The sequence below is a fragment of the Toxoplasma gondii genome, chromosome XI (genome assembly GCF_000006565.2).
Source record: "Toxoplasma gondii ME49 chromosome XI, whole genome shotgun sequence".
Taxonomy (NCBI): domain Eukaryota; phylum Apicomplexa; class Conoidasida; order Eucoccidiorida; family Sarcocystidae; genus Toxoplasma; species Toxoplasma gondii.
In genome coordinates, this window is record NC_031479.1 from 562,565 (window position 1) to 584,079 (window position 21,515).

A 21,515-nucleotide genomic window follows, 5' to 3' on the forward strand; every position below is an offset into this window, starting at 1 on the left:
AAGTTCAGTGTCCTTGGCATTTTCTTTGGCACCGCTGCATATGCCGCTTTCACGAGTTCGCGTCTCCTCGCGTGGAACTGCCGTGTTTTTTTTACGTGGGAACTGAACACACCTCCAGTGACGAGCAACGGACAATAAAGTTCTTTACACATGAGGTGCGAGCTTTCGGTTGACGTTGAGGTTCGACTCGCCAACAGATTCTTCTCCACGTCTTGACACGAGAGATACTCGTTTGAGGCACTAGAGACTGCGCAGTGCAACGGTGGGAGTCACCAGATCCAGTCCGGAAGTTACGAAACAGTGCGTTCCTTCGGGACAGACGCGCAGATCTACAACGAAAGACGTCCCGTTTTCTTCACTCTCTTCCAACTGCCTCAGCTACTGACCCTGCCCTCAAAAAGGACGTCCAGTGAACAGTGCGGCCACACACTCTCAGTTGAGCTTTCTTCTTTGGTGTCAGCACCGTGGCTCGACTGAGAAGGGAAGCTTGCGCGGCAAGCCGAGAGACGAAAGAAATGGCGGAAACGCGAACGCACACCACTGAAAAAGGGAAACTGATGCGAGAAGAACAGAAAGATTATACCCATTGTGCCTCTCCTCAGACAGGCGGACAATCTATGAATACAAGGGAAACGACCGCGGGAAAACAAGCCGCAGCCACAAACGCCATTCCACGCATCGGTGAAAAATCCCGCCTGTCGCTCACGTTTTCTTCGAACCCGTCTCTCCTGTCTTCTCCAGCACCCTCTCCACCTCTCCACGCATCCTTCCTTCGCTCGAATTAAATCAGCAAAAGCTCTTCTGCCGAACTCCCGGGGGCCTGCGCCGGGGGAGACGGAGTCGCCACCCCCAGCCAGCCTGCGCCTGCGAACGTCGCGTCGCTCTTCGCTCCATTCAGCTGCGTTCCACCTGAGCAGCATGTTGAAACTCCTGCCGTTGGCGTCGCCTTTTGTTTGGCTTGCACTTTCCCCGCCAACGCAAATGCGTCCAGTGAGTTCAAGGACGAAAAGACATCCTTCTTGGGCGGGCTCGATACATCCGCGTTCCACAGTGACTGAAAGCGCATCCACAAGCTCCACACATTTTATACAAACATACATATATATATATGTATACATATGCATCTATACATGTATACATATATATTCATATATATATATCCATATATATATATGTATGTATTTTAAGTACATCCAAATCATTCGCACCAACGTCCAACAAAGCGAAAAAACTGTCCTAGGTGTATGTGATACACAGTTTGGAGACAAGTGCTGCTGTCCCTCTGCGGTGTTTTCTCCCTGGTTTGCGCACATCTCTGCAACTCACACCCCGCCGCAAGCGACATCTCACAAGAAAAGACTTGTCCCTCAGCAAGTCGTTTCGCCTCCACTTACAACTTCGCCGAGCTTCATGCCGCCGGCCAGAGAGTCGGCAGCCCCGACGCCGCCGTTTCGGCTCTGCTCGGTCTCCAGTCGGGTCGCACCGAGGACAGGCGCGGAGCCCAGAGACGGGGAGACACTTGCGTCAGAGCTGAAGAAGACCCCGTTCCTACTGGGTGCAGCCGGGGCCGCAGGCGGAAAGAAGGAAGAACTCAGAGTGGTTGCATGCAGCGCTTGGCCCCCGCCTCGATGCGCGACCGTCTCCTGCGACGCAGCGGGCCAGGCTCCCGGCCAGGGCGCGGCAGGGTTCGTGGGGGGCGCGTTTTCGGGCCACTCGGGGCTCGTCCCCGAACTCGGGCCTCCACACCCCACAGTCCCAGCCGGAAATGGGCCAAGGCCCGCGCCCAAGGAAGCCGGCAACCCTAAGAGAAGAGCGAGGAAAACCAAAGGGCAGGATGCAACGCGTGAGGCGACTGTCTCTTGCATGCACGGGGGACAAGGGTACGGAACCTTGATTCCCACAAGACGGGCAAGGCGGCGGAACAGAGAACACAACATGACACGCGTTGTTGCATACAAGAAACTCGCCAGACATTCGGTTCTGAAGATCATCTAGTTGAGTCGCGTCTGGGCGAGACCACCATTCTTCATGACTGCACCTTCCAATCAAACATGAATTCCGGTGTACTATGGAAACCCACCACTTTTTGTGAGAAACCACCAAAGTCGTTTTTCGTTTTTCTGGTGTGACTTTGTGCCGTTTCTCTCTCTCAGCGCCTCTCCAACTACCGCTCCCTTCAGCCGTTGCCCCGCGGGCGCCTCCCAACAATCATGCGTCCCCAACAGCTGCGTTACTTTCTATGCACTATGACCCGCGCTACGTCGAAACGAGAGCCCTATGAAGCCCCGTGTTTCAAAAATTTCACAACTTAAGTTTGTGTTTTTCCTACTCATCCCGTGACAGAGCAGTCTCTCCTCGAACCCCCAGAGCCGCCGTTAAAGCTCGGAAAATGGTCTCACAGCTCACCACCTTCCAATGGGTTCCCCTGCTCTACCTTGTTCCCACAGAGCGCCGTTTTCGCTGCTTTCTCAAACCTCCACAGTGCACGGTTTTTGAGTATGCACCAACGCACATACAAAGAGAGAGAGAGATACATGAATCTACACATACGTACGCACAAGTGAACTTCTTTCTGTGTGTGTCTTCCTGCATGTAGGCAGCACCATATACGCCCTTGAGCGTATATATACAGGCATGTGCGCATATCCATATTGAAAGATGCACACCCTTGGGCATTTGCGCGAGGAGAAAAGTACAAAAGAAGACTTGCCTGAGGTTCCAGAGGTGCTGTACAAGGCTGCGATGGCTGCCTTGGCAGCTTGGACTTTCCTGTCGGCGTCCGAGTTCCCCCAGAGCTGCGCGTCGCCTCCTTGTGCAGGTTCAGAGGCTGGCGAGGCGCCTTGCCCAGAGAAGTCAGAGGAGGCGCCCAGCGAAGAAAAGGGGGACGCAGGAAAAGGCGAAGAAAACGCATTCGACGCTCCCGAAGAGAGATTCGCCAAGTCCGAGACACCCAGAGAAGCAAAGCTGTCGGTCAGCGCCACAAGACTCGCCGCAGAAGCCGCCGTCGCGCGCTGGTCCGCTGCCGAGGGCCTGCGAAATGACAGAGGCAACACGAAAAGCGGAGAAATACAGAGCAGAAAAAAGGAGAAAAGCGCAGCACAAGAAGTTGACGGAGTCGCGGAGAAAAACAGGCCTCAGCGCAAAAAAACGAAAGAAGAGAAGCCCGACGCCTGCAGTGGAAGAAGCGAGCCTCTGAGCGGCGGAGACAGAAAGAAAAAGAACAAAGCTGTCGGTGAGAAGCCGTCAAACGGAAGCGGGGAAGGAATCAGCAAGAGATCTAGAGGATAGACGAGAGACAGCGATAGAGGAAAATGAGTATCCACTCAGTTCGCAGAAAGAAGAGAAAAACGCAAGCAGCTCTCCTAAACCCACTCTCTGCTCTGATGCCTTGTACGGGAGGGTTTGGAAAACTATAAATGGTGATGTTCAGAAAAAGACTATTTGCGGGTAATTATATATATATATATATATACATGTTGATTTCACACCAGTGTCTTGATATTTATTCGTTATATTTCCGTTGTTCATGATATACCCGGTTTTCAGTGTTATTAATACTTGCTGAGTTACATACTTCTCATTCTTACGTAGAACTGTAGTAGGACCGCACCAGCAGATGATGCCATGATCTTGTGTGTTCACATTCGTATAGCTCGAATCGAGTCAACCGATACAGACTAGTCCCTAGAATACTGAAAAGGACTCCACTTCCGCGACAGAGACGACCAAAAGCTCTTTATGACCACGACCCTAGTGGACTGCTTGAAACGACTGAACTGAGGGAACTCAATGTCCTTCAACATCGAAAATCCTCCACATCGGTTACGTTCGACGCGCAAAATACGGATTTCGGTTCTCGTATTCCCAGCGAGAGAACCTGTCTCCTCAGATGCTCTGCAGCCTCTTTTCTCGCTCTGGAGACTTCACAGAACATCTGAAATCCACACGGTTCATTGAGGTTCAGCGCGCTACCATCGCTCCGACTCACTGGGGTTCCTTCTGCTCCGGCGAAGACGCTCTGGGAGACATGCCTGAACAATCCGCTTCAGAGAGGTTCTCTTTCTTCTTCTTCTTCTCCTTCTTGCTGCGCACCCCAGCGAGAAACAGACGAATTCTGAAGGAATATTTTTAGTTATTCCTGCAGTTCCAGCAGGTCTAAGGCCTCTACTTAAAATTTACGAAAAGTACTATTTCCTCTTTGCCTGATTACCTTTATAGAACATACGTCCAACCTACTTTTTGACGCTTCGACAGCAAGAACTGCACATCCAGTAATTCACTTGAGTCACGTGCGAAGCAAAGTCAACAAGAATGCGAAGCGGCGGCTCTCGCATGCAATCCCCTAAATTCCGCGTCCTTTCTACGGGTCACCGTGAACGGTCCCTTCGTTTCCTCAAACGGTTTCCTCCCGAAAACTCGTCCCTCTACCAGTGTTTCACCAGACTCGCAAGGATGCACTCACAGATCACTTGACACGAGTCTCCACATATTCCTGTTTACATGTGCGAAAAGAGACAGGTGGAAAGAGAAGAAGAGGAGAGCGAAACACCCAAGACAAAGCAGTTTTGCATCGGACTGCGTATTTATGTGGAGATACGTACGCGGGGCATGACAGTGGAACTCTCTCTCCTTTAGGAGAGGACTGCATCCGGAGAGAAAGCACCGGACAGAGCTGTGCGCAGGTTCTGGGCGCCGACTACACGAACTCACGCAAAAGGTTGTTCGCGTGTTTTACCAGGAAGAAAACTCGAGGTATGCATCCCCGAAACGAAAGCGTCTGAATCTGTTTTCTCACCTCTTGACTTTCTTTGCCTCTTCGGCTGACGTCTCGCTCGCGTTGCCTTCCTCAGAAGGAAAACACTGGACGCGAGGGTCGGCGCCTGAGAGAGAACACAGCCGCGAATTTTATTTTCTCTCCGTTCGGTGACTCCACTCGAGGCACAAGGTCGACTCAGTCCTTCTCTCCCGAAGTCCAAAATCCTCTAAGCGCTCTCGACGACAGCCACAAAGGAAATGAGAAGACGGCACCCCACAGAAAGCGAAAGAGATCACTGAGAGAGACTGAAGAAAGAAAGACAACTCAGAGAGAGAGAGAGACAGCAAAGGCGTACAGACAGCAAAGACACAAGAGGAAATACAGATGTTGTTGCAGCCTGCTTCTGACGGCCACAGGAGAGCTCCTTTGTTTCGATCTGACAGATCCACACAAGAGCAGCACGCAGAGGCAAGACGTTTTTGAGTTTGGCGGCTTCAGAAACGCGAAAGAAACGAAAAAAAGGCCCCGGGATGGGATCTACGGATTCAAGACGAACCTGATTCGACGGCCTGCCATGGCTCTGGAAATCCCTTGGGAGCAAACGACTTTCGTTCGTACTTCATTCGAATCCAGTTCTCCACGGCCCTGATCACATGTACAAAACATACATCTTGCGCTCTCGAAAGAAACAACTCAAGAACCGAGAGACGTACCTCCGCGCAGGACAGCCAGCAGAGAAGACGGCGACACAGAAAGCCGACACAAAAAAAGACGAAGGCGAGAGACAAGATCCACAGAAGAAGAGGAAGACGACGACGGAGAGAAAGAAGAGACGAAAGCGGACTCGAAGAGCAGGTGAGACAGGAGAGATCGACGAGGACGGAAAGATCGGAATGGAAATGCCAGCAGTGACAGCAGAGAAGAAGAGTGGAAAAGCAGAGGTGAAGAAACTGCAAAGACACCGAGCTGACTTACATGTTGTCGTCTCCTCGTGTAGCTTTCCTGTAGTCTTTGGGAAGTCTGTACTCGTAGTACGCATTGGCAGTGTCGTTCCCGATGCTGCGGACCGTCTGTGAAGAAGGACCGAAGAAAACAGCAGAAAGCAGTCGAGAAGACGCAACTCGAACACAGACGGTCAGTCTCAGCGCTGCATCTGCTCGCCGAACAAGCGAAGCGAGACGCCGTCCAAACAAGAATGAGAAGACCTAGTCAATTACGGGTCGCGGAGCAGAGAGGACAGAGAAGAGAGGAATTGCAGAAAAACGAAAAGAGGGAGACTCTTCACGAAACTCACCTCGATCCACTGCCAAGTCCAGCGATCCAAAGTCGCCGACTTCACCTTGCTGATGTGGACGCCCATCTTTCGGTGGACCCCGCTGCACTCGAGGCAAACGAAGACGCCTGAGACAAAGAGAAAAGTCCTGCCGCAAAAAATCTTGAGCGCACAGACGCATGCATCTCCCATCTGCGCGTAGCTTCCTGCAAACCGCACCCCAACTTCCAACCACCCTCCAGGACAAAGAGAAACAACGTATCAAATACAACGGGAAAAGGCGGAAGAAACTGAGACATACACACACATTTACATATATATATATATATGTATTCGTGTGAATGTACGAGAGGAGAGAGGAAAGACAGAGAAGAGAGAAGTCGAAGATGAGAGAAAGACAGGAAAGAGGGAGATGGGAGAGAGGGAGAGGCGAGAGTTGGGAGATGGAATGGAGGAGAAGCGAGTGGAAGAGCTGCGGATAAATCGACTGACGACAAAGACGCGTCCGCGAAATGCAGAGACGCTCCTCGTGAGGCTGAGGCCCGGAGTTCTTCCCCAGAGAGGAAGTTGCCATCGAGTCTTGTGCATTTATTCGGCCTCTCTTCACAGCAGAAACCCGGCTGGACATGCAGGAGAGAGGAATGATTTTTGGAGGTGAAACCGTAGCTGCTTGACGGATATACGTATCGCAAACTTAATCCTAAACGCGTCTGGAACTGGAGCGGTGAACGCCTCCGCTTCCACTCTTCGATGAGAGAGAGAGTCTCCTGTGTCTCTGCGTCGCAGTAACTCTTCGTTTTCCCCGGATGAGAACCATATGGAAAGGGCGTCGTTTCTCTGACTCTCCCCGCAACGCCGCTCAGTTTTTTCTGACGGTCGACTGCAACTCGACTGATGTTGCGTTCAGTCTCGTCACTGTCTTGCAATGCGTTCGTCAAAGTGTGTGAGTTCGCGACGGCTGGCAACTGTCCAACTCCTTGCTCGGATTCATCCTCTTGCAAACCGAGTCGGGGATTCGCTGAACCTGGAGTTCGCAGAGACGAGATGTGGAGTTTCTCCCCGCCCTGAGTCGAAGTTTCACTGCGTATCTTCTATCGAGAGATCCTGAGAAATCTGGAGACACCCGGCCGTTCGCGCGACCGTGCGGCAGATGAAAAGTCCCGGAAGACTGCCGAGCTTCGCGGCGACAGACACCAAGGAAAAGCATGCAGAACGGCTCTCACCTAGGTTGACGGACGCCCATCGCGGATGTTTGGCGCCGCAGTCTGCACACAGTTTATTGCCTGCTCGACTCAAGACCTCTTGAAGCGCTTCCGTGATCTTCTTCTCATCGCCTGAGTGCTCCGGATTCATGCGCCATCCCTGGCCGGCCTTCCCCGAGCCTTCCTGAGGCCCCGCAGCGGGCACCCCCGCGGCCGAACGCATTGGATAAGCAGAGAGGGAAACCGCGAAGGTGGACGAACGCAGAGAGTGAGAGAGAGAGAAAAACGTTGGAGACAGGAAACGAAACGAAGAAGAGAGGAGGCAGAGTAAGCGAAGACGAAGAAGGAGACAGGAAGAAGGGGAAGCGACGAAGAGGAGAAGCAGACGCAGAAGGAGAAGGAAGTGAGGGTCTGAAAGAAACAGACTGAGCAGAAGGGATGGGGGAGCAACGAGTTGCGGGAGGCCAGCAGAGCCTGAAAATCGAGAAGGGATGGTCTCTCTCGGAAGGGAAGAAGCGGTCTGCGGAGAGCAACGAGGAGACGCAAAGAAAGTAGAGATACGAAAGAGAGGGAGGAGAACGTGGAAAGAGAGGCAGGTGAGTCAGCCGAAAGGGCAGACACGCGAGGGCGGGATAAACCTGCGGCAGCGCAGCAGAAAACGAACGACGGAGGAGAGCGACGCGTGGAAAGATGCCAAAAGAACTCAAAGGGGCTCGGGGAAAATAAGAGACGGAGGGGAAAAAACTGGTTAACAAATGTTTGACATGAGTGGACGACTCCCTGAAAGTTTGAAAAATTGACCGCCACACCCTCCCGTACGGTGTCTTGTAGAGTGGGAGCGCGGAAGTCGAATTGGGGTTTCCTCCAACGAAACAAAAGTCAAATCTTGCAAAGAGGAACCTTCGGCAGCGAGAAAGAGCCACGGGAAATCCGAGAGAACGCACTCAGCTGTTTCTTCCAGGATTCGCGCGGTTTTATCGGAGCAGGTCTGCGACCCAGGATAAATGCAGACCCAGAGACGACGGCTGTAGTCGGTGGTAAAAAAGCAAATCGGAAGGGGTCTCGCTCTGTGTTTTGCCTTTTCTTTTAGACAGTGTTTGACTGGACAGCGTTTGCAGGAGAGGTGGTGAGAGCGGCAGAAGGGGCGCGATTTCGAGAGTCACTTGCCGTGTCTCTGAGGAGCTCGAACTGGCCGACAACCCGGGCGCGCCTCGACGAGATCCTCCCTTGACTTTTTCGAGCAGGAGTGCTGGAGCGCGCGTTCACAAGAACAATGAAAATCTCGCGTTCGCTATTGCTTTTCTGCGAAAAGCAGCGCCGGGCGCGTCGTTGGGTCCCCCTGCGAGGCCGCGGCCTCGACACGCGCGAGTCACGCCAAAAAGGGAGGGAGACTCAGACAGAAGAGAGAGCATTTGACACCCGCGGAAGGTCCTCGACCAAAGAAGCGTGAACAACTCGACGAGAAGGCAAGGAAACAAACGACTCACGAAGGAGAAACACGCAGCCAGAGGCTGTCTGCGTCTGCTTACAACGCAGCCACCTCCCCCGTGCTGGCGGCAACCGAGGAGTCGCCCCCTTGCGAAGACGGATGACGAAAAAAACTCGAGTTTTTTTCTCGTCGCCGCGCTCAGTGTCCGGCTGCGCTTGAGAGGAGACTCCTTCGAATTCGACACAAAGACTCTCACATGAAGGCGCGAGCCACGTCAACCGCGACAGAACTCGTCAGCGTTGACGAAGTGCTGCGGCATGTGGACGCCGGACGCGAAAAGGAGGGGAAAAGACGCTCGCTCAAGAAAATCGCAGTCGACTCTGAAGAACTCGCTGACGGGCTGGAGAACGCAGCAACCAGAACAGTGCGCTTTCGTTTCCTAGTGCGCAACCGCCGTGGAAAAGACAGCTCACGAAGAGGAGCTCCCGCGTCGCGAGGAAACTCCAAAGCAGCCCCGTGGCAGAGAAGGGGTACTCTCCGGCGGAAGTTCAACTTCATGGAACATTCGCGTCCAGAAGGCGAAGCCATGCGTGTCATCCGCGCGAAGGGTCGAACATGCAAGGACCCTCACGGCAGTGAATCTTCTGACGAAGGAACGCGAATGGGCCAGGAGTGACCTTCCTGCCGCGACTGAGGGAGAACGAGCAGACACGCGAGGCGGCACGAGTACGAACTTCACAGAAGGGCGCTCGCAGAAGGAAGCGTCGATAGACTCACGGGAAAAGGTTTCCATGGAAGTGTGCGACACAGACTGAAGTCCGTAGACCTGGCCTGGAAACGCCGACAGAGGGGGTAGAGCGAGTAACAAACGAGTATCGACGAGAACGCGAGATAAAACAAGAAGGGACTGGGAATGCACCGGCCTTTTTCCGTGATCTTGGCGGCTCCCGACAGTTAGATGCATCGGGACTGGCGGATTTCGTGTCCCAAACCATGTAGCCACGGGAATACACCGCAGGGTTTTCTGTTGTTCCACTAGAGACGCCCGCTTTTCTGTAGGATTTACTTCCCTTTGTCAGAGAACTCGAAAGGTACACAGGCTCTACAGAGCATGTTGGTTTCTGAAATCAACAGCAGAAGCCGTTTGCACGGCCATAGACACTTGTGGGATCTTCACAGAAATAACATCTGGATATCTGTCGAGTCGTTAGTGCGGACATCGTCGCGGAAGAGGTTATACCCCGGGTGGCAGCCTTCTAAACGACGTCAATACCATAGTCTTGTCTGTACAGAACGAACACTTTCTTCGTTTTACAAAAGCACCTTTTATCATGGATCATGCTCTCTGTCGAACACGAAGGTGCGAGAGCAGCAGAAGCGCCCCTCATGGCAGGTAATAGAGAGCCCTGAACTTCACAATGGCCCTTTTTCTCAAGCAAAGAAAGTAGTTTAGTGCTCTGTTTCACCAGAAGGGAAGTTCCTCACGAATTCTACTGTGATCGGTCCCCGAGAATGCATTAGACCGAGTGCGAGTGCTGAACCGCAGCGAACGGACTGAAATGTTCCTCCCCTGGGGAAATTCACTAGAGCCGGCCTCCTCCAGAGATGGAAGAGCTCTGGTTTTTCTGATACCGTCAACGACAAAAAGACATCGTGGCCTTAAATGGTCCCAGTAAAGTGCTCTCGTTTTCTGTTTTGTATCTCTGCGTTTCACTAATAAAAAAACTGCGATGTTGAAAGTAGTTCCACCCGAAACCGGGATGACCTTCGCACTCCAAATGATTGCAGGCAAAACCCTCTCTGACATTCAAATGCAAGGATAAACGGCAACTTTGAGCGTACGAGGCGCGCCACACATTTTTTTTATCTCGGAAGGCATTCAGACGAGGCTAACCTAACCAGCGACAAACGGAAGCTTCCGTTCTGGACGGTTGGTCACCAATCCAAGCGTTTTTAGTTCTTGCAACTGCCGGGCTGTCTGGCATAAAGAGAGAGAATTCTTGCCTTCTGGGCAGGAGAAAACACGGATGAACTTCTTGCTGTTCACTGGAAAAAAGTTATTCTATGAAGCAGAGCCGAACGGAAAGAATCCAAAGGTCTCTCGCTGTAGACAGTTGTGTCTCAAGAAAGTGACCTCGCGGACGAAACGGGGCCACCGACCGCACCGCATCCACGAGATATCATGGAGCTTTCCGGGCCGAGTTTTCCCTTTTGAAATCAACCGCGAATTCCTTGATTTGAGAGAAGCGACAAAGCTGGGTCGGCGTGCTGAAGCCTCTCTCAGCGTCTCCCCGTATTTGACCTGAGAAAACTGTGTAGACTCTCCCGTCGAGACCGTGAGTATGGTGTGCCTCACCCAACAGGCTGTGAACTCCGACGGACTTCCGCAGGGGAAGTTCCCTCGAACAGCCTTTTGAGAAAAGAGCACGTCTGCTCGATATCGAAGATTCAGAAACTTGCTGTCATTTGCGTTTGACAGACCGTCGCTGCTTCTCTGTGGCGTCCTTCTGGGATGGCGGCTTTTCGCGTGGTTCTGCGCATGCACCGCCGCGGACCGGCTTCTGTTCCCGTTTGCGCGCCGCTTCTGGATCGCGATTCTGTCGATCTTTTCTCCAAAATCTCCGCCATCGACGAGTTGACCAAGTTGCACAGATTTTGTCCTTCTCCGCGTCATCCAAAACTCGATACGCGAGCGCCGGTAAGCTCCGATCACAGAGCGAGTTTCCCCGGCCGCCTCACACGCTTCGACTCGGTTCTGGATCGGCGGTATCGGAGCTGCTGTGCGCTGGACGCTCGTTTCGTTAATTTTGAGCTTCTCTCTGAAGTTTCGTCTTCCTTCCTCGTTTCCGTCGATACGCGCCGGAGATCATCCCCGTTACAAGGGCTTTGCTTCTGTTTGTCCTGCCGACGCCTACCTGGTTTTTTTCCCGCCCCCTCCGCATCTAGCGGTAGCCTCACCTGGATTCACTGCCGGCGCAGAACTCTCAAATTTCGCCGTGCTAACAGTTCCTTTCGGGTTCCTTTAACACAATTGCTTCTTTGACTTAAACAACCAAGCTGCAGCGACTTTTTTCGTGTCCTTGGCTCGTACCCGAGGTTCCTCATCGTCCCACAACCGCGGTCGGGGCTTGTACCGCATTCTCGGTCTGGCCCAGGCTTGCTTTTCTCTATACAGCCTGAAAAAATTGGAGACACGGAAGATGAAACTGCGACCAACGCTCTGGTGGCTCGCCACCTCTTTGGCGGGAAGGAGCGAGTAAAGTTCGTTTGTCGATTTTCTGATGGAGAAGGCAACCAGGCACAGCGACACCACACACACCCGGTCCACTCTGTGCAAGCTCGACGCACTTCCCGCCATATGGTTTCGGCTTGCTTCCGACATGGTGACCTATTTCTCTCTTCCGACAGCTTCTTTAGTTTCACTTTCTTGGGGTTTTCCTCTTTTTCTTCGCTGTCTCGGCCGCTCTGCAGGAGGACAGGAAGCCGGACTTCGCCTGGCTTCTCGAACTGCCTCTTGTGACCAGCAGTCCTGAGCCTGCAGCCTTCCCCACCTAGTGACCAGCCTTCCGGCTCTTTCGCTTCTCCCTTTTAACGATGTGGTGGAGACAATCTTCCCCGGAAAACACCATGTACGTCATAACTCTTTTCTCCGTCCCCAGTTCTGCCGCCTCTTCTCTCCTTTTCTTTTGCATCTTTCTCTACGACTATCCTCTCGGTGATTCTCGTAAATGCATCGACTCGCGATTTTCGCCGTCTTTCTTCCCGGCCCGTGTGATCGTCTCAGTCGTATCTGGCACAGGATACGATAGGCGGTCGCTGTGGTCAGTCTCTTTTTCCTCTCGCAATATTTATTTCGATTTAGATTTTAACATGGATTCCTGGTTTCTCGTCGCTGACGTCTCTGCCCCATCTCGATGAACTGGTGACGTTCCATTGATACAGGCAAAGGGACGCGGTCTCCCTTTTCCTAGTGTTAGGATGCGGGGGAAAACTCCAGTTACGAGATCCTGTGTCTGTCTCTGCATCTTCGCGTAGAGGCGATTCCTGCGCGTTTTTTGGAAGCGAAGGCGACTGCTGTTTTTCTCACGGACTCTCGAGCTCCACGCTTGGCTCGCGGAGCCGGAAGAGTTCTTTTTGTGGACTGTGCACAATACATGCCTCTCTTCCACATCCACTGCACTCCTCTTTTCCCCAGACTTACCTGCACTCTGATGCGCATCTGCATTTCGCTGTTTGAGTGCCGACGAAGCTCGAACGTCCACTCCACAGGGTCTCAGGAGGTCGTCCATGGCGCGGCCGATCACACGTCCTGTTGAAGGACCGACTGACGCAAGCAGGGATTTTTTTATAGAGACGAACAGAGTCCCGGCCTCAGAGTGAAGAGAGGCTCTGCTGGACCTCGTGGAGATTCGCTCGAGAGGAGCTGTCTACCGAAGCACTGCAAGAACTCGCGCGTTTCCGTCTCATCTGATTTATGTCTTTCTCCATGCATGCATGCCGTGTGGTAATAAGGTAAAAGACTGCCTCTTCTTTCTTCCTGTGTCTCCTGAGGAGGCGGCGAAAGCCATGCTCACCCCGCGACTGAGGCCTTCACCTTCTTGCGGCTCTGTCCTTTTCCTCCGTGTTTTCTCAGGTCGGCTCCAGAAGCTTCTGCTTCTCACAAGGGACCTGCTGAGGCCGCTGGACTCGCGCCAACGTCTGCCTCTGCTGCTGCTTCGTCTTCTTCTTCTGCAGCAGGTCGGCTTTCCGAGGAACACTGTGCTCACGTTTGGGATCCCTCAGCCACTCAGCCTTCCGGACCTTCCTCGCGGCCTCGCGGCGCAGCTGCAGGGGAGACGGAACGCGACTCGGTGGAGATCCAGGGTGAACGCGAAGGTTGCGAAGGCCGCGAAGAGAGCCCAGGAGGCGCGACTACAGCCGCACTGGGCAGGAACTTGCAAGCGGCGAATGCTCATCCCGAAAGGCGAGAAGAGAGGAGAGAACTCGGTTGGGGTGATGAACGACACCGGAGGTCTTCGAGCGAGCGACTGGCGTTGTTCTCGCACTCTGTGGAGGACCGAGCTGGCGGGTCGGCATGCGCTTGGTCAACGCGAGCTCGCGGAAGTCAGTACTACAACGAGGCGATGAATGAGATCTTCGAGGCGCGCGACGAGGAGCGCGAGAGGCTGCGCCGACTGTCCCGAAGACGAAAGGTCTCAAAGGAAGAGCTCCTCCGCGAAGAAGACGCAGACGCGCTTCACTCGCGGCTGGACGAAGGCGGGAGAAGTCGGAGAAGACGAGCTGACGAAGAGGCAGAGAGCGACGGCGGCTCGAGAGAGGGGGAGAGCTTCCGTGCAGACGCGGCGAAGAGCTCTGAAGGCCGAGCCGGGCGACCCAGAAGGTTCAGCGAAGACCGAGAGAACTCAGACGCGTCGGCCGTCAGTTCACGGTTCGCACCCTCAGACGAGGACGGCCGGAGACGCAGGAAATCCCACAGAGACGCGAACGAGAAAGCGTCTTTCGTACAGTGGGAGACAGAGGTGGAGGACGCTTGCCCTGCAGACGAGGATTTGACGGAGGACCGCAAGACGCATGGATGGACGCGCAAGGGCCTCCCGTCTCGACGGTCAAAGTCGCACTGGCTCTCGCTTCGCCGAGAAAACGCTTCTCAACAAATGAAGAAGGATGGGAGCGAGAGCAGAGAGAGGCAGGCGGAGAGCGAGAGTGGGGGAGGAAGGCGCAGGACGAACAGCGAAGACGACCAGGCCGCTTCGAATCCTGCAGCCTGCCAACGAAGCTCGAAGGAGGAAGGCAGTGGCGGCTTGGCTGTTGCTTCTGAAACTCGAAAAACGCGAGAAGACGCCTGCGAAGCATCGCCCAGTCTGCGAGCAGCTCGCGCTCGCGCCGACTTGACCCTCGAGGACGCGTCTGCACGCATGCAGGACGAACTTTTTCGGGACGCGCCCTCGTCCCCAAGGGCATCTGTGAGGAGACACAGAGACAGGCAACTCGGGAAGCGAGAGACACGGTTCTCCTGGACGGACCCAGCGCGGTTTCTCTCGTTCCGGCGACCCCGGTTGCAGGCCTCACCAAGAGAGACAGCTGCACCCTCGCCGTCAGCCTCTGATGGAGAGGCAGCCTCAGTGAGGCGTGGAGGTTTCAGCGGCCAGCGCGAGAAGGCGAAAGGCCTCGAGAGTTTCTTGAGCTTCCAGCGGGACCGAGCTGACAGGCGCGCGCAGGCAGAAGACCCCCGAGGAGGCACCTGGCGAAACCGACGACCGAGCGACGACGGCAAGAGGCGAAGAGACGCTCGGCGAAGAGAAGGCGAGGCGCTCGGCGAAGGCGAGGAAAGGAAGCCAGAACCGAGGCCTTTTCTCGCAGTTCTCACGGCGGCGCAGACTGATGAGACGCCAGCGGTTGCGGAGGCCTCCTCTTCGCGTTCTTCCGCGGGGATTCGCGCGTCGCCAACTGACGCCCGACCCTCCTGCAACTCGCCGTCCCTCCCGTCGATGTCATCGGCGACCTTCTCCTCGCAAGTCCGCGAGGCCGATGAGGCCAACGAGGCGTCGGAGCGGAAGCCCCTGACTCGGACCAGCACGGCGAAGGGTCGTTTCTTCGACCTTTCTGTTTGTTCTGCGCCTTCGCCGCCTCCGAGAAAGGCGCCGTCCTCGGACCGCGGCTGCTTGTCGGCGCTTCGGGAGCTGTTGCCGTCTCTCCTCCGGCCACGGTGGCGAAAGGTGGACGGCGAAGACATCTCCGCGGTTTGCTCGACTCTCTTGCCTGAAGCCGACGTCGAAGCCGTCCCTTCGCGGCCTCCTTCGCTTGAAGTCGACAGAGTGAGGCCCGCGCTTCGCTCTCACGTCCTCATTCAGATTCAGCGCGGCTCCCACAAAATTCTCGAGCTCCAAGTGGCGGAAGTCCTCCGGCAAATCCACCACCAGTGCGCGGAGAACGAGCGCATGCAGAGGGAGCTTTTGAGGCGCGAGAAGGCGAGGCGGAGAGACGCCCGCAGACGCAGACGCGCAGAAGAGAGGGCAGCAAGACGCGCCCTCGAACAGGCGCAGCAGACGGCCGACCCCGCCGAGGACGAGGGAGATGCCCTCGGCGCCCGAAAGGAGAGAGGCGGCTCCCCACACGCGGGGCCGCCTGACGCGAGGAGACGGGGAGCCTCTTGGTCTTCACTTTCCAGCGAAAGCGACACCAGCGAGGACGCGTCGTCAGACGACGCCAGTGGAGACTGGACTCCCTGGTCGCGGTCAGACACCCGGCGGTTGTCCTTTGAGGCCTCGGACTTCTCTTCGGCCTCGCGTCCCTCGCGTCCCCGGAGGCGCAGGCAGGTGTACACAGCATCAGACGCGGAGCGACACAGACGCGAGGAGGCGCGCGGTGGAAACCGCGGAGGCGAGGCGAGACGCGGAGGAGGAGGCCCTTGGAACTGCCCGTGGGGACAGGAGACACAGAGACACGAGGAGACTCGAAAGCGGCGGTTTCGAGGGTGCTGTGGCGGGACGCATGTCCATCCTTCAGACATATGTTCGAGGCATTTCCACTGCTGTTGCGGGTCTTTTTCGAACGCACGCAGAGACAGCTGGGGTGGCGCGCGAGAGGACAAGGGCCGGCGTTCGCGTGGAGCTTCCTGCTGCTCTTCGAGTCACCGGAGCAGTCCGGCTGTGAGCACCATAGGTCGTTTGACGTATCGCGATTGCCGCCAGGCGTTCACGGACGGATATCCAATCCCTTCCATCGAGGTTCGGAGACACGTCATCCTCGTATGTCTCCCGCCAGTGACTTGTTTCGTCCTCTGGAACTGCGTCTACGTTGTCATGAGCGACGAACTCGAGCCGGACCGCCTCATCTCGCAGCTCTCGAGGCTCTCGCGCTTCTACGCGACGCTCATGGAGGCGGAGCACTCGCGCACAAAAGGCCGGCACAGAGGCGCAAAGCGAGCAGAGAGACCCGCGGGGAACTGGCCGACAGAAGGCTCAGGGACCGACAGAGAGGAACGCGAAAGAGAGGAACGCGAAAGAGAGGAACGCGAGAGAGAGGAACGCGAAAGAGAGGAACGCGAAAGAGAAGAACGCGAGAGAGACGACGCAAGCGTCTGTTCGAGGAGTCCGCTGTCGCCGGATCTGCCCGCGAAGACAAGTGTCAACGGGAGCCGAGCGAGAGCCGTCGGGGACGCGTCGCAGCGTCGCGCCCGCGAAGGCAGAACGGGAGAGAGACAGAGAGGTCAAGACGGAAAAATCTTTTCAGACGGTTCAGACGACATGGCTGAGGCCATTCATGTGCAGCTGCCTGGAACTCAGACAACGAGCTTCCTAGAAGTCAAGAAGGCGCACCAGAAGGCGCCGTCCCCTCGTTGGCACAGGGCGGAGTCCGGAGCCTGCGCCGTGGAGCCCATCGCGCCCGAAGCCGGTGGCGAAGGCCCCACCGAAGGCGGCGAGTCCTCGGAGACAGCAGTCTCCGGATCCGGGGGAGGCTCGCCGAGTGCTTCCTCAAGCCGCCGCGCGAAGGGTGACGCGCGACCAAGGAGAGACGGAGATCGTTGGAGCGCGAAGCAGTCGGATCTGCGGAGAAGGAAATCAGACGGCGAGGAATCTCACGAAGAGTCGAATGGACAAGACGGGAGCGCCACACCTCACCCCTTGCCGTTCGAATTCGCTGCTCTCGAGTGCATCTTCTTCGCCGCGTTTCAACAGCTCAACTCGGGTACTTTTGCATGCGCAAACTTCACTTATGCACAATCAGCTGCCCGTCAAAACACCGTCCCCTGCATCTTTCGCGTCAGTTTAAATGCCCAGTTCGTCTCTCCCTCTCTCTACCGTGATGTATGTAGTGTAGTGTCCACGCACATGCGCTCATACGTATATATATATATACTTATACATATCTGTATACCTATCTGTATCAACATCTGGATGTCTACATCTGTATATCCTTACATATACATATGTAGATGCATATGAATATGCGCTGCTCATGTGTACCCTCAGGCATCTGCATGCATAGATGCATGTACACAAAGACGCGCATACCCTCATCGATAGAGATGCGCGAACATCCATGTATGCATATGCACATATATATATATATATGTATATATATGTATATGTATATATATGTATATATATATGTATATACACGTACACTCAGTTCTTTATGTATTTCCCGGCTCAGCTTGGTAAGAGAGCTAAATGTGTAGGAACGTTCATGCTCAGATAACTGCATACCCGTCACCCGCTTCGTAACGCCGCTTTCTGTCGTCCAAAGTGCGACGTTGTGAGTCTTTCAGTGGCGCTTGCTCGGCGAGGGGGTGCGTCGCCCATGTGGACTCTCGCGAGGTAGGATTGTTTTTTCTGAACAGACATTCTCTACTTGGAGCGCAAGTTCGCAGACACGCGCCAGAAGACCTCGAAGAACACAGAGATTTCTTCCATTCTCATGGAGGGCCTCCATTCGCTGAAGGAGCCCGTGGCGTTCTACCAGGTGCGAGTTGATTAGGAGTTTCCAAAAAAGTCCTTCAACAGGATGGCCTTTCCGCGCGCGCTCTCTCATCGGAAGCCATCTCTTTTTCGCGAAAACTCTTAGCGCATCGTCTCCTCAACCGCTTAAAACGCAGCGCAAAAACACACACAATCATGCACGCATATACCTGTATATGGACATATGCATATGCAACTTTATACTTGAACGCGCCACAGTAGATGTCTCTATTCGTACTCACAGATGCATGCATGTGCGTGTATGCATGTACGTATGTAAGTATGTAAATTCCTAGAAGGGAGTACTTGAGCTTTTGCGGCTACGTTTTGTGTTTTTTCAGTGCCCTTTTAAGCGTTTTAGAATTCGCCTATTCTTCTTGGTTTCTCTCAGGACCGCGTGCATGCATTTGACAAAGCCTTCGACGAGCTGCTGCTGAACAGCGCCGATCTCCATCGAATGGAATTGACAAAACTGCACAGAAATCCGGATTTGTATGGAGACGATCCGAATCGAGTGAGCTCCTTCACACTGTACACATTCCAGACTTGTGCCGTTCGCCATTCTCTCGCTCTTCAATGGCTGCTTGTCTTGGTCGGCGATTTCCCTCTTTCCGGCTCTCCCTCTTTTTTTCCTCTTGCCTCGCCTTTTTTTCTGGAGTTCTCTTTCTGTCTCTCTTGCTCTCGATTTCCTTGGCTGCTTTCGTCTTTCTTCTCTTTCGCTGGGAGCGCCCCTGAGTCGCGAGCGCCTCCAGCAGGGTGAGAGAGTCGAGATGGTAAGAGAGACGAGAAACGTGAGGAAGACGAGGAAAGGAGACCTCGCTAGATGTCGATGTCCGGAAGCGAACGAGAGGGTATGCGCCGTCCTTTGGTTTCCTTCAGGATCAAGTCAATCCCGATTTGGAGATTCTCCTCGAATACTTTGACCAAGAAATGGATCAGGTAAAACCTCGCTTTACTCGCTGTTTCCCACAGCTGTCAAGAGAGCTCTATGCATGCAGTCAGACAGAGGCACAACGCGGGGGGTCGAAGGGCATTAAGAGAGGGATCAAGACAGAGAAATAAGGATAGAGAGATACAGAGAGCGAGACGGAGAAGTAATACAGATGTGAATACAGAGATCAAAGGAGACAACTAGGGATAGACAGAAAGGGGTAGAGAGATAGAGATAGAGAGAAAAGGTTAGACAGACAGTGATCAGGGAATATGGATCGAGAGGCAGCGTTTCGTCTCGTCTTTCTGTGGGACTTGCGTCTCATGTTCCGCTTTTTCTCCTCCGTCGCTTTGTCCAGATCTAAGTCGATTTCTCTCTTCATCTCTCCCAGTCTCTCTGTGACTTTTTTGTCGCCATGCGCGTCTGCATGCATGCGTTGGACGGGCGTCTTTGCGTGGTTGCGACAGTTCAAGGTTCGCGTTCGGCATCTGAAAGAAGGAATCGAAAACACAGAGCGGCTCATTTCCCTGCGCCTTTCCCTGATGCGCAACCGCCTTATTCGGTGGGAGCTCGCGGCCGCTGTCGTCGCGGCAGGCCTCGCGATCGGTACATGCATTTCCGGTAGGCGACGCAAGTGTCTTACATTCGGATCTTTTTCCTTTTTTGGCTTCCACATGGCGTCTCTCTTGCCGCATTCTGTTGTGTAGGTCGCTGGGGTTTCCAAGTCTTTCTCGTTCTGCTCTCCTTTGTGATTTCTCTTCCGTCTTGTCTCCCTCACTCTTCTGTCCTCGTTCTCTTTTGGCTGGCGTCCACCGTTTCTTCTCTTTCGCTTCACTTACCTTTCTCTTTCCTTCGTTTTCCGCGCTTTCTTCTTTCGTGTGCCTCCTGTGCCTTTCTGGAGTTTCTGCGTTTGCCGGATTCTCTGCCTTCTCAGGTCTCTTCGGCATGAACTTGGAGAATGGATACGAGGACGGGAAGACCTCCAGCCACGACGTTTTCCTCGCAGTGTCTGGCGTTGTCACTACGGTTGCGCTCCTCTCGATTCTCGTCGTTGTTTACCTGATAAAAACAACTGTGCTATGACACAGACTTTCGAGTGTCATCACCTTTGAAGCTGTTGAAAATGACGCAGTTTCAGAATGGTCGGACCTCGCTTCGTTCCCAGGCAACTCTCTGCCTCTCCACTCGATCTTGACGTTGCAACGCCTTCCTCTTCTCTCAGATCCTGTCTCCGCTTCTCTTTTTTAAACTGTCTCCGAAATATTCCTCTTTTTTCAGGCTGTCTCGAAGGCTCCTTTCCGTGCTCGAGCGTCTCTCAAACACCTTGTCCAGAACCGCTTTCTATTACTTTTTGCTTAGACTTCAACACAGGCTTGTTGGGCCGTCCCCAATTCATTTTTAGCATTCGAAAGAAAATGAACTCGATTCAAAGAACTACGCGAGCTCCTTGCGTAGGCTCCTCTTTGTCACAAAACGAGTCTCACTTGTTGGCCAAACGCATCTGCTTTTCTCAGCAGTCGTCGGCCAAAGGAGGCCGTGCAGTTGAACAGGAAGACTTCCAAGAAACGACAACAGACCTAGATACACCTCCACTGTCCCTCGGCACTTTACGGGACTCTCGAATCTATAAACAATCTATATATCTATTTCTGCAAATATATATATATATATATATTTCTGTAACTAATATATATATATATATATATATATATATATATATATGTATATACTTGTGTATGAGGAGATACATGTATTTGTCGACAGACGCGAAAGGCGCCGATAAAGTCCCCTGTGCGAGATGTGGCGGCTTGGCTGCACGGTCCTGTTTCGGTCGTGAGAGCAGAGAGTCGATTTGAAAGTGATTGCAAGCCGGAGAAAAAACAAACCGGCTTCGTTTATTGTACGCTACAAGTTGCTATGCTGTGACTTGAAGACACTTTCAGAAAAAGAGAAAACATCGACACAACCAGCCTTCCGAAGATCCACGAGATCGAGCTGCTTTTGTGTCTGCACCTGCCTGCCTATGTAAATTTCTTTGCATTTTCCTTTCTCTCTTTCGTTATGTCTCTCCTGTGCTCTCTGTTCGTTTTCTCTCTCCTGTTCTCTCTGTTCCTTTCGTTCACCCTTCTCACTTGCACCTACACTTGAGTCGTCAGTTTGAGCAGAGCGGAAGTATACCGGGGCTCCACTTGGCGTTTGGCCAGTTGAACTGTTTGTTCAGCCACTGGTTTGCCATCTGTTTCTTTTTTTCTCGTTCGCCCCGAGAGGGACGGTGTAGCACATAAACGACTGCTGGAAAAGGGAGCGCGAACGAGTGACGTTTCAGTGAGAGCCGCTTTAGTCTCCCTCAACGGACGATTCAGTTTCGACTTGACAAACGCAGTCGGCGAGCCGCGGAAGGAGCGCCTGTGTGTTCTGCTGCGTGCGACCTTCTGCTTTCTCGGTCGCTCCTGTTCTTTCTTT

At 53.9% G+C, this 21,515-nt stretch overlaps 3 protein-coding genes across 3 annotated transcripts; 2 read left to right on the forward strand and 1 right to left on the reverse strand.

The window, feature by feature from the left end:
- Window positions 1-32: 32 nt before the first annotated feature.
- On the reverse strand, window positions 33-9,708 carry TGME49_309220 (GTPase activating protein for Arf protein). The gene is made up of 9 exons (XM_018782570.1): window positions 7,253-9,708; window positions 6,051-6,157; window positions 5,732-5,826; window positions 5,313-5,401; window positions 4,796-4,880; window positions 3,989-4,084; window positions 2,711-3,030; window positions 1,395-1,801; window positions 33-1,054 (listed from the first exon to the last, which is right to left on the reverse strand). Exons 1-9 carry the CDS (start codon window positions 7,452-7,454, stop codon window positions 782-784), a joined length of 1,674 nt encoding a protein of 557 aa, XP_018635622.1. The 5' UTR covers window positions 7,455-9,708; the 3' UTR covers window positions 33-781.
- TGME49_309230 (hypothetical protein) lies at window positions 8,626-11,104 on the forward strand. The gene has a single exon (XM_018782571.1). The coding sequence runs from the start codon at window positions 8,917-8,919 to the stop codon at window positions 9,334-9,336; it is 420 nt and encodes a 139-aa protein (XP_018635623.1). The 5' UTR covers window positions 8,626-8,916; the 3' UTR covers window positions 9,337-11,104.
- Window positions 11,105-11,332: 228 nt separating this feature from the next.
- TGME49_309240 (CorA family Mg2+ transporter protein) lies at window positions 11,333-20,459 on the forward strand. The gene is made up of 7 exons (XM_018782572.1): window positions 11,333-12,289; window positions 13,294-17,348; window positions 18,004-18,125; window positions 18,513-18,635; window positions 19,001-19,060; window positions 19,520-19,673; window positions 19,987-20,459. The coding sequence occupies exons 1-7, from the start codon at window positions 12,255-12,257 to the stop codon at window positions 20,133-20,135; spliced, it is 4,698 nt and encodes a 1,565-aa protein (XP_018635621.1). The 5' UTR covers window positions 11,333-12,254; the 3' UTR covers window positions 20,136-20,459.
- The last annotated feature ends 1,056 nt before the right edge of the window (window positions 20,460-21,515 follow it).

Bases quoted from the DNA above. Each gene is read 5' to 3' on its own strand.
- TGME49_309220 (XM_018782570.1), bottom strand. From the start codon at position 7,454: ATGCGTTCGGCCGCGGGGGTGCCCGCTGCGGGGCCTCAGGAAGGCTCG. The intron at 4,881-5,312 runs GTTCGTCTTGAA...GTTCTCTCTCAG, and splicing joins ATGGCAGGCCGTCGAATCAG to GCGCCGACCCTCGCGTCCAG. The intron at 1,055-1,394 runs GTAAGTGGAGGC...ATGCGCTTTCAG, and splicing joins GCATGAAGCTCGGCGAAGTT to TCACTGTGGAACGCGGATGT.
- TGME49_309240 (XM_018782572.1), top strand. From the start codon at position 12,255: ATGTGGTGGAGACAATCTTCCCCGGAAAACACCAT. The intron at 12,290-13,293 runs GTACGTCATAAC...GTGTTTTCTCAG, and splicing joins TCTTCCCCGGAAAACACCAT to GTCGGCTCCAGAAGCTTCTG. The intron at 17,349-18,003 runs GTACTTTTGCAT...TTTTCTGAACAG, and splicing joins GTTTCAACAGCTCAACTCGG to ACATTCTCTACTTGGAGCGC.
- TGME49_309230 (XM_018782571.1), top strand. From the start codon at position 8,917: ATGAAGGCGCGAGCCACGTCAACCGCGACAGAACTCGTCAGCGTTGAC.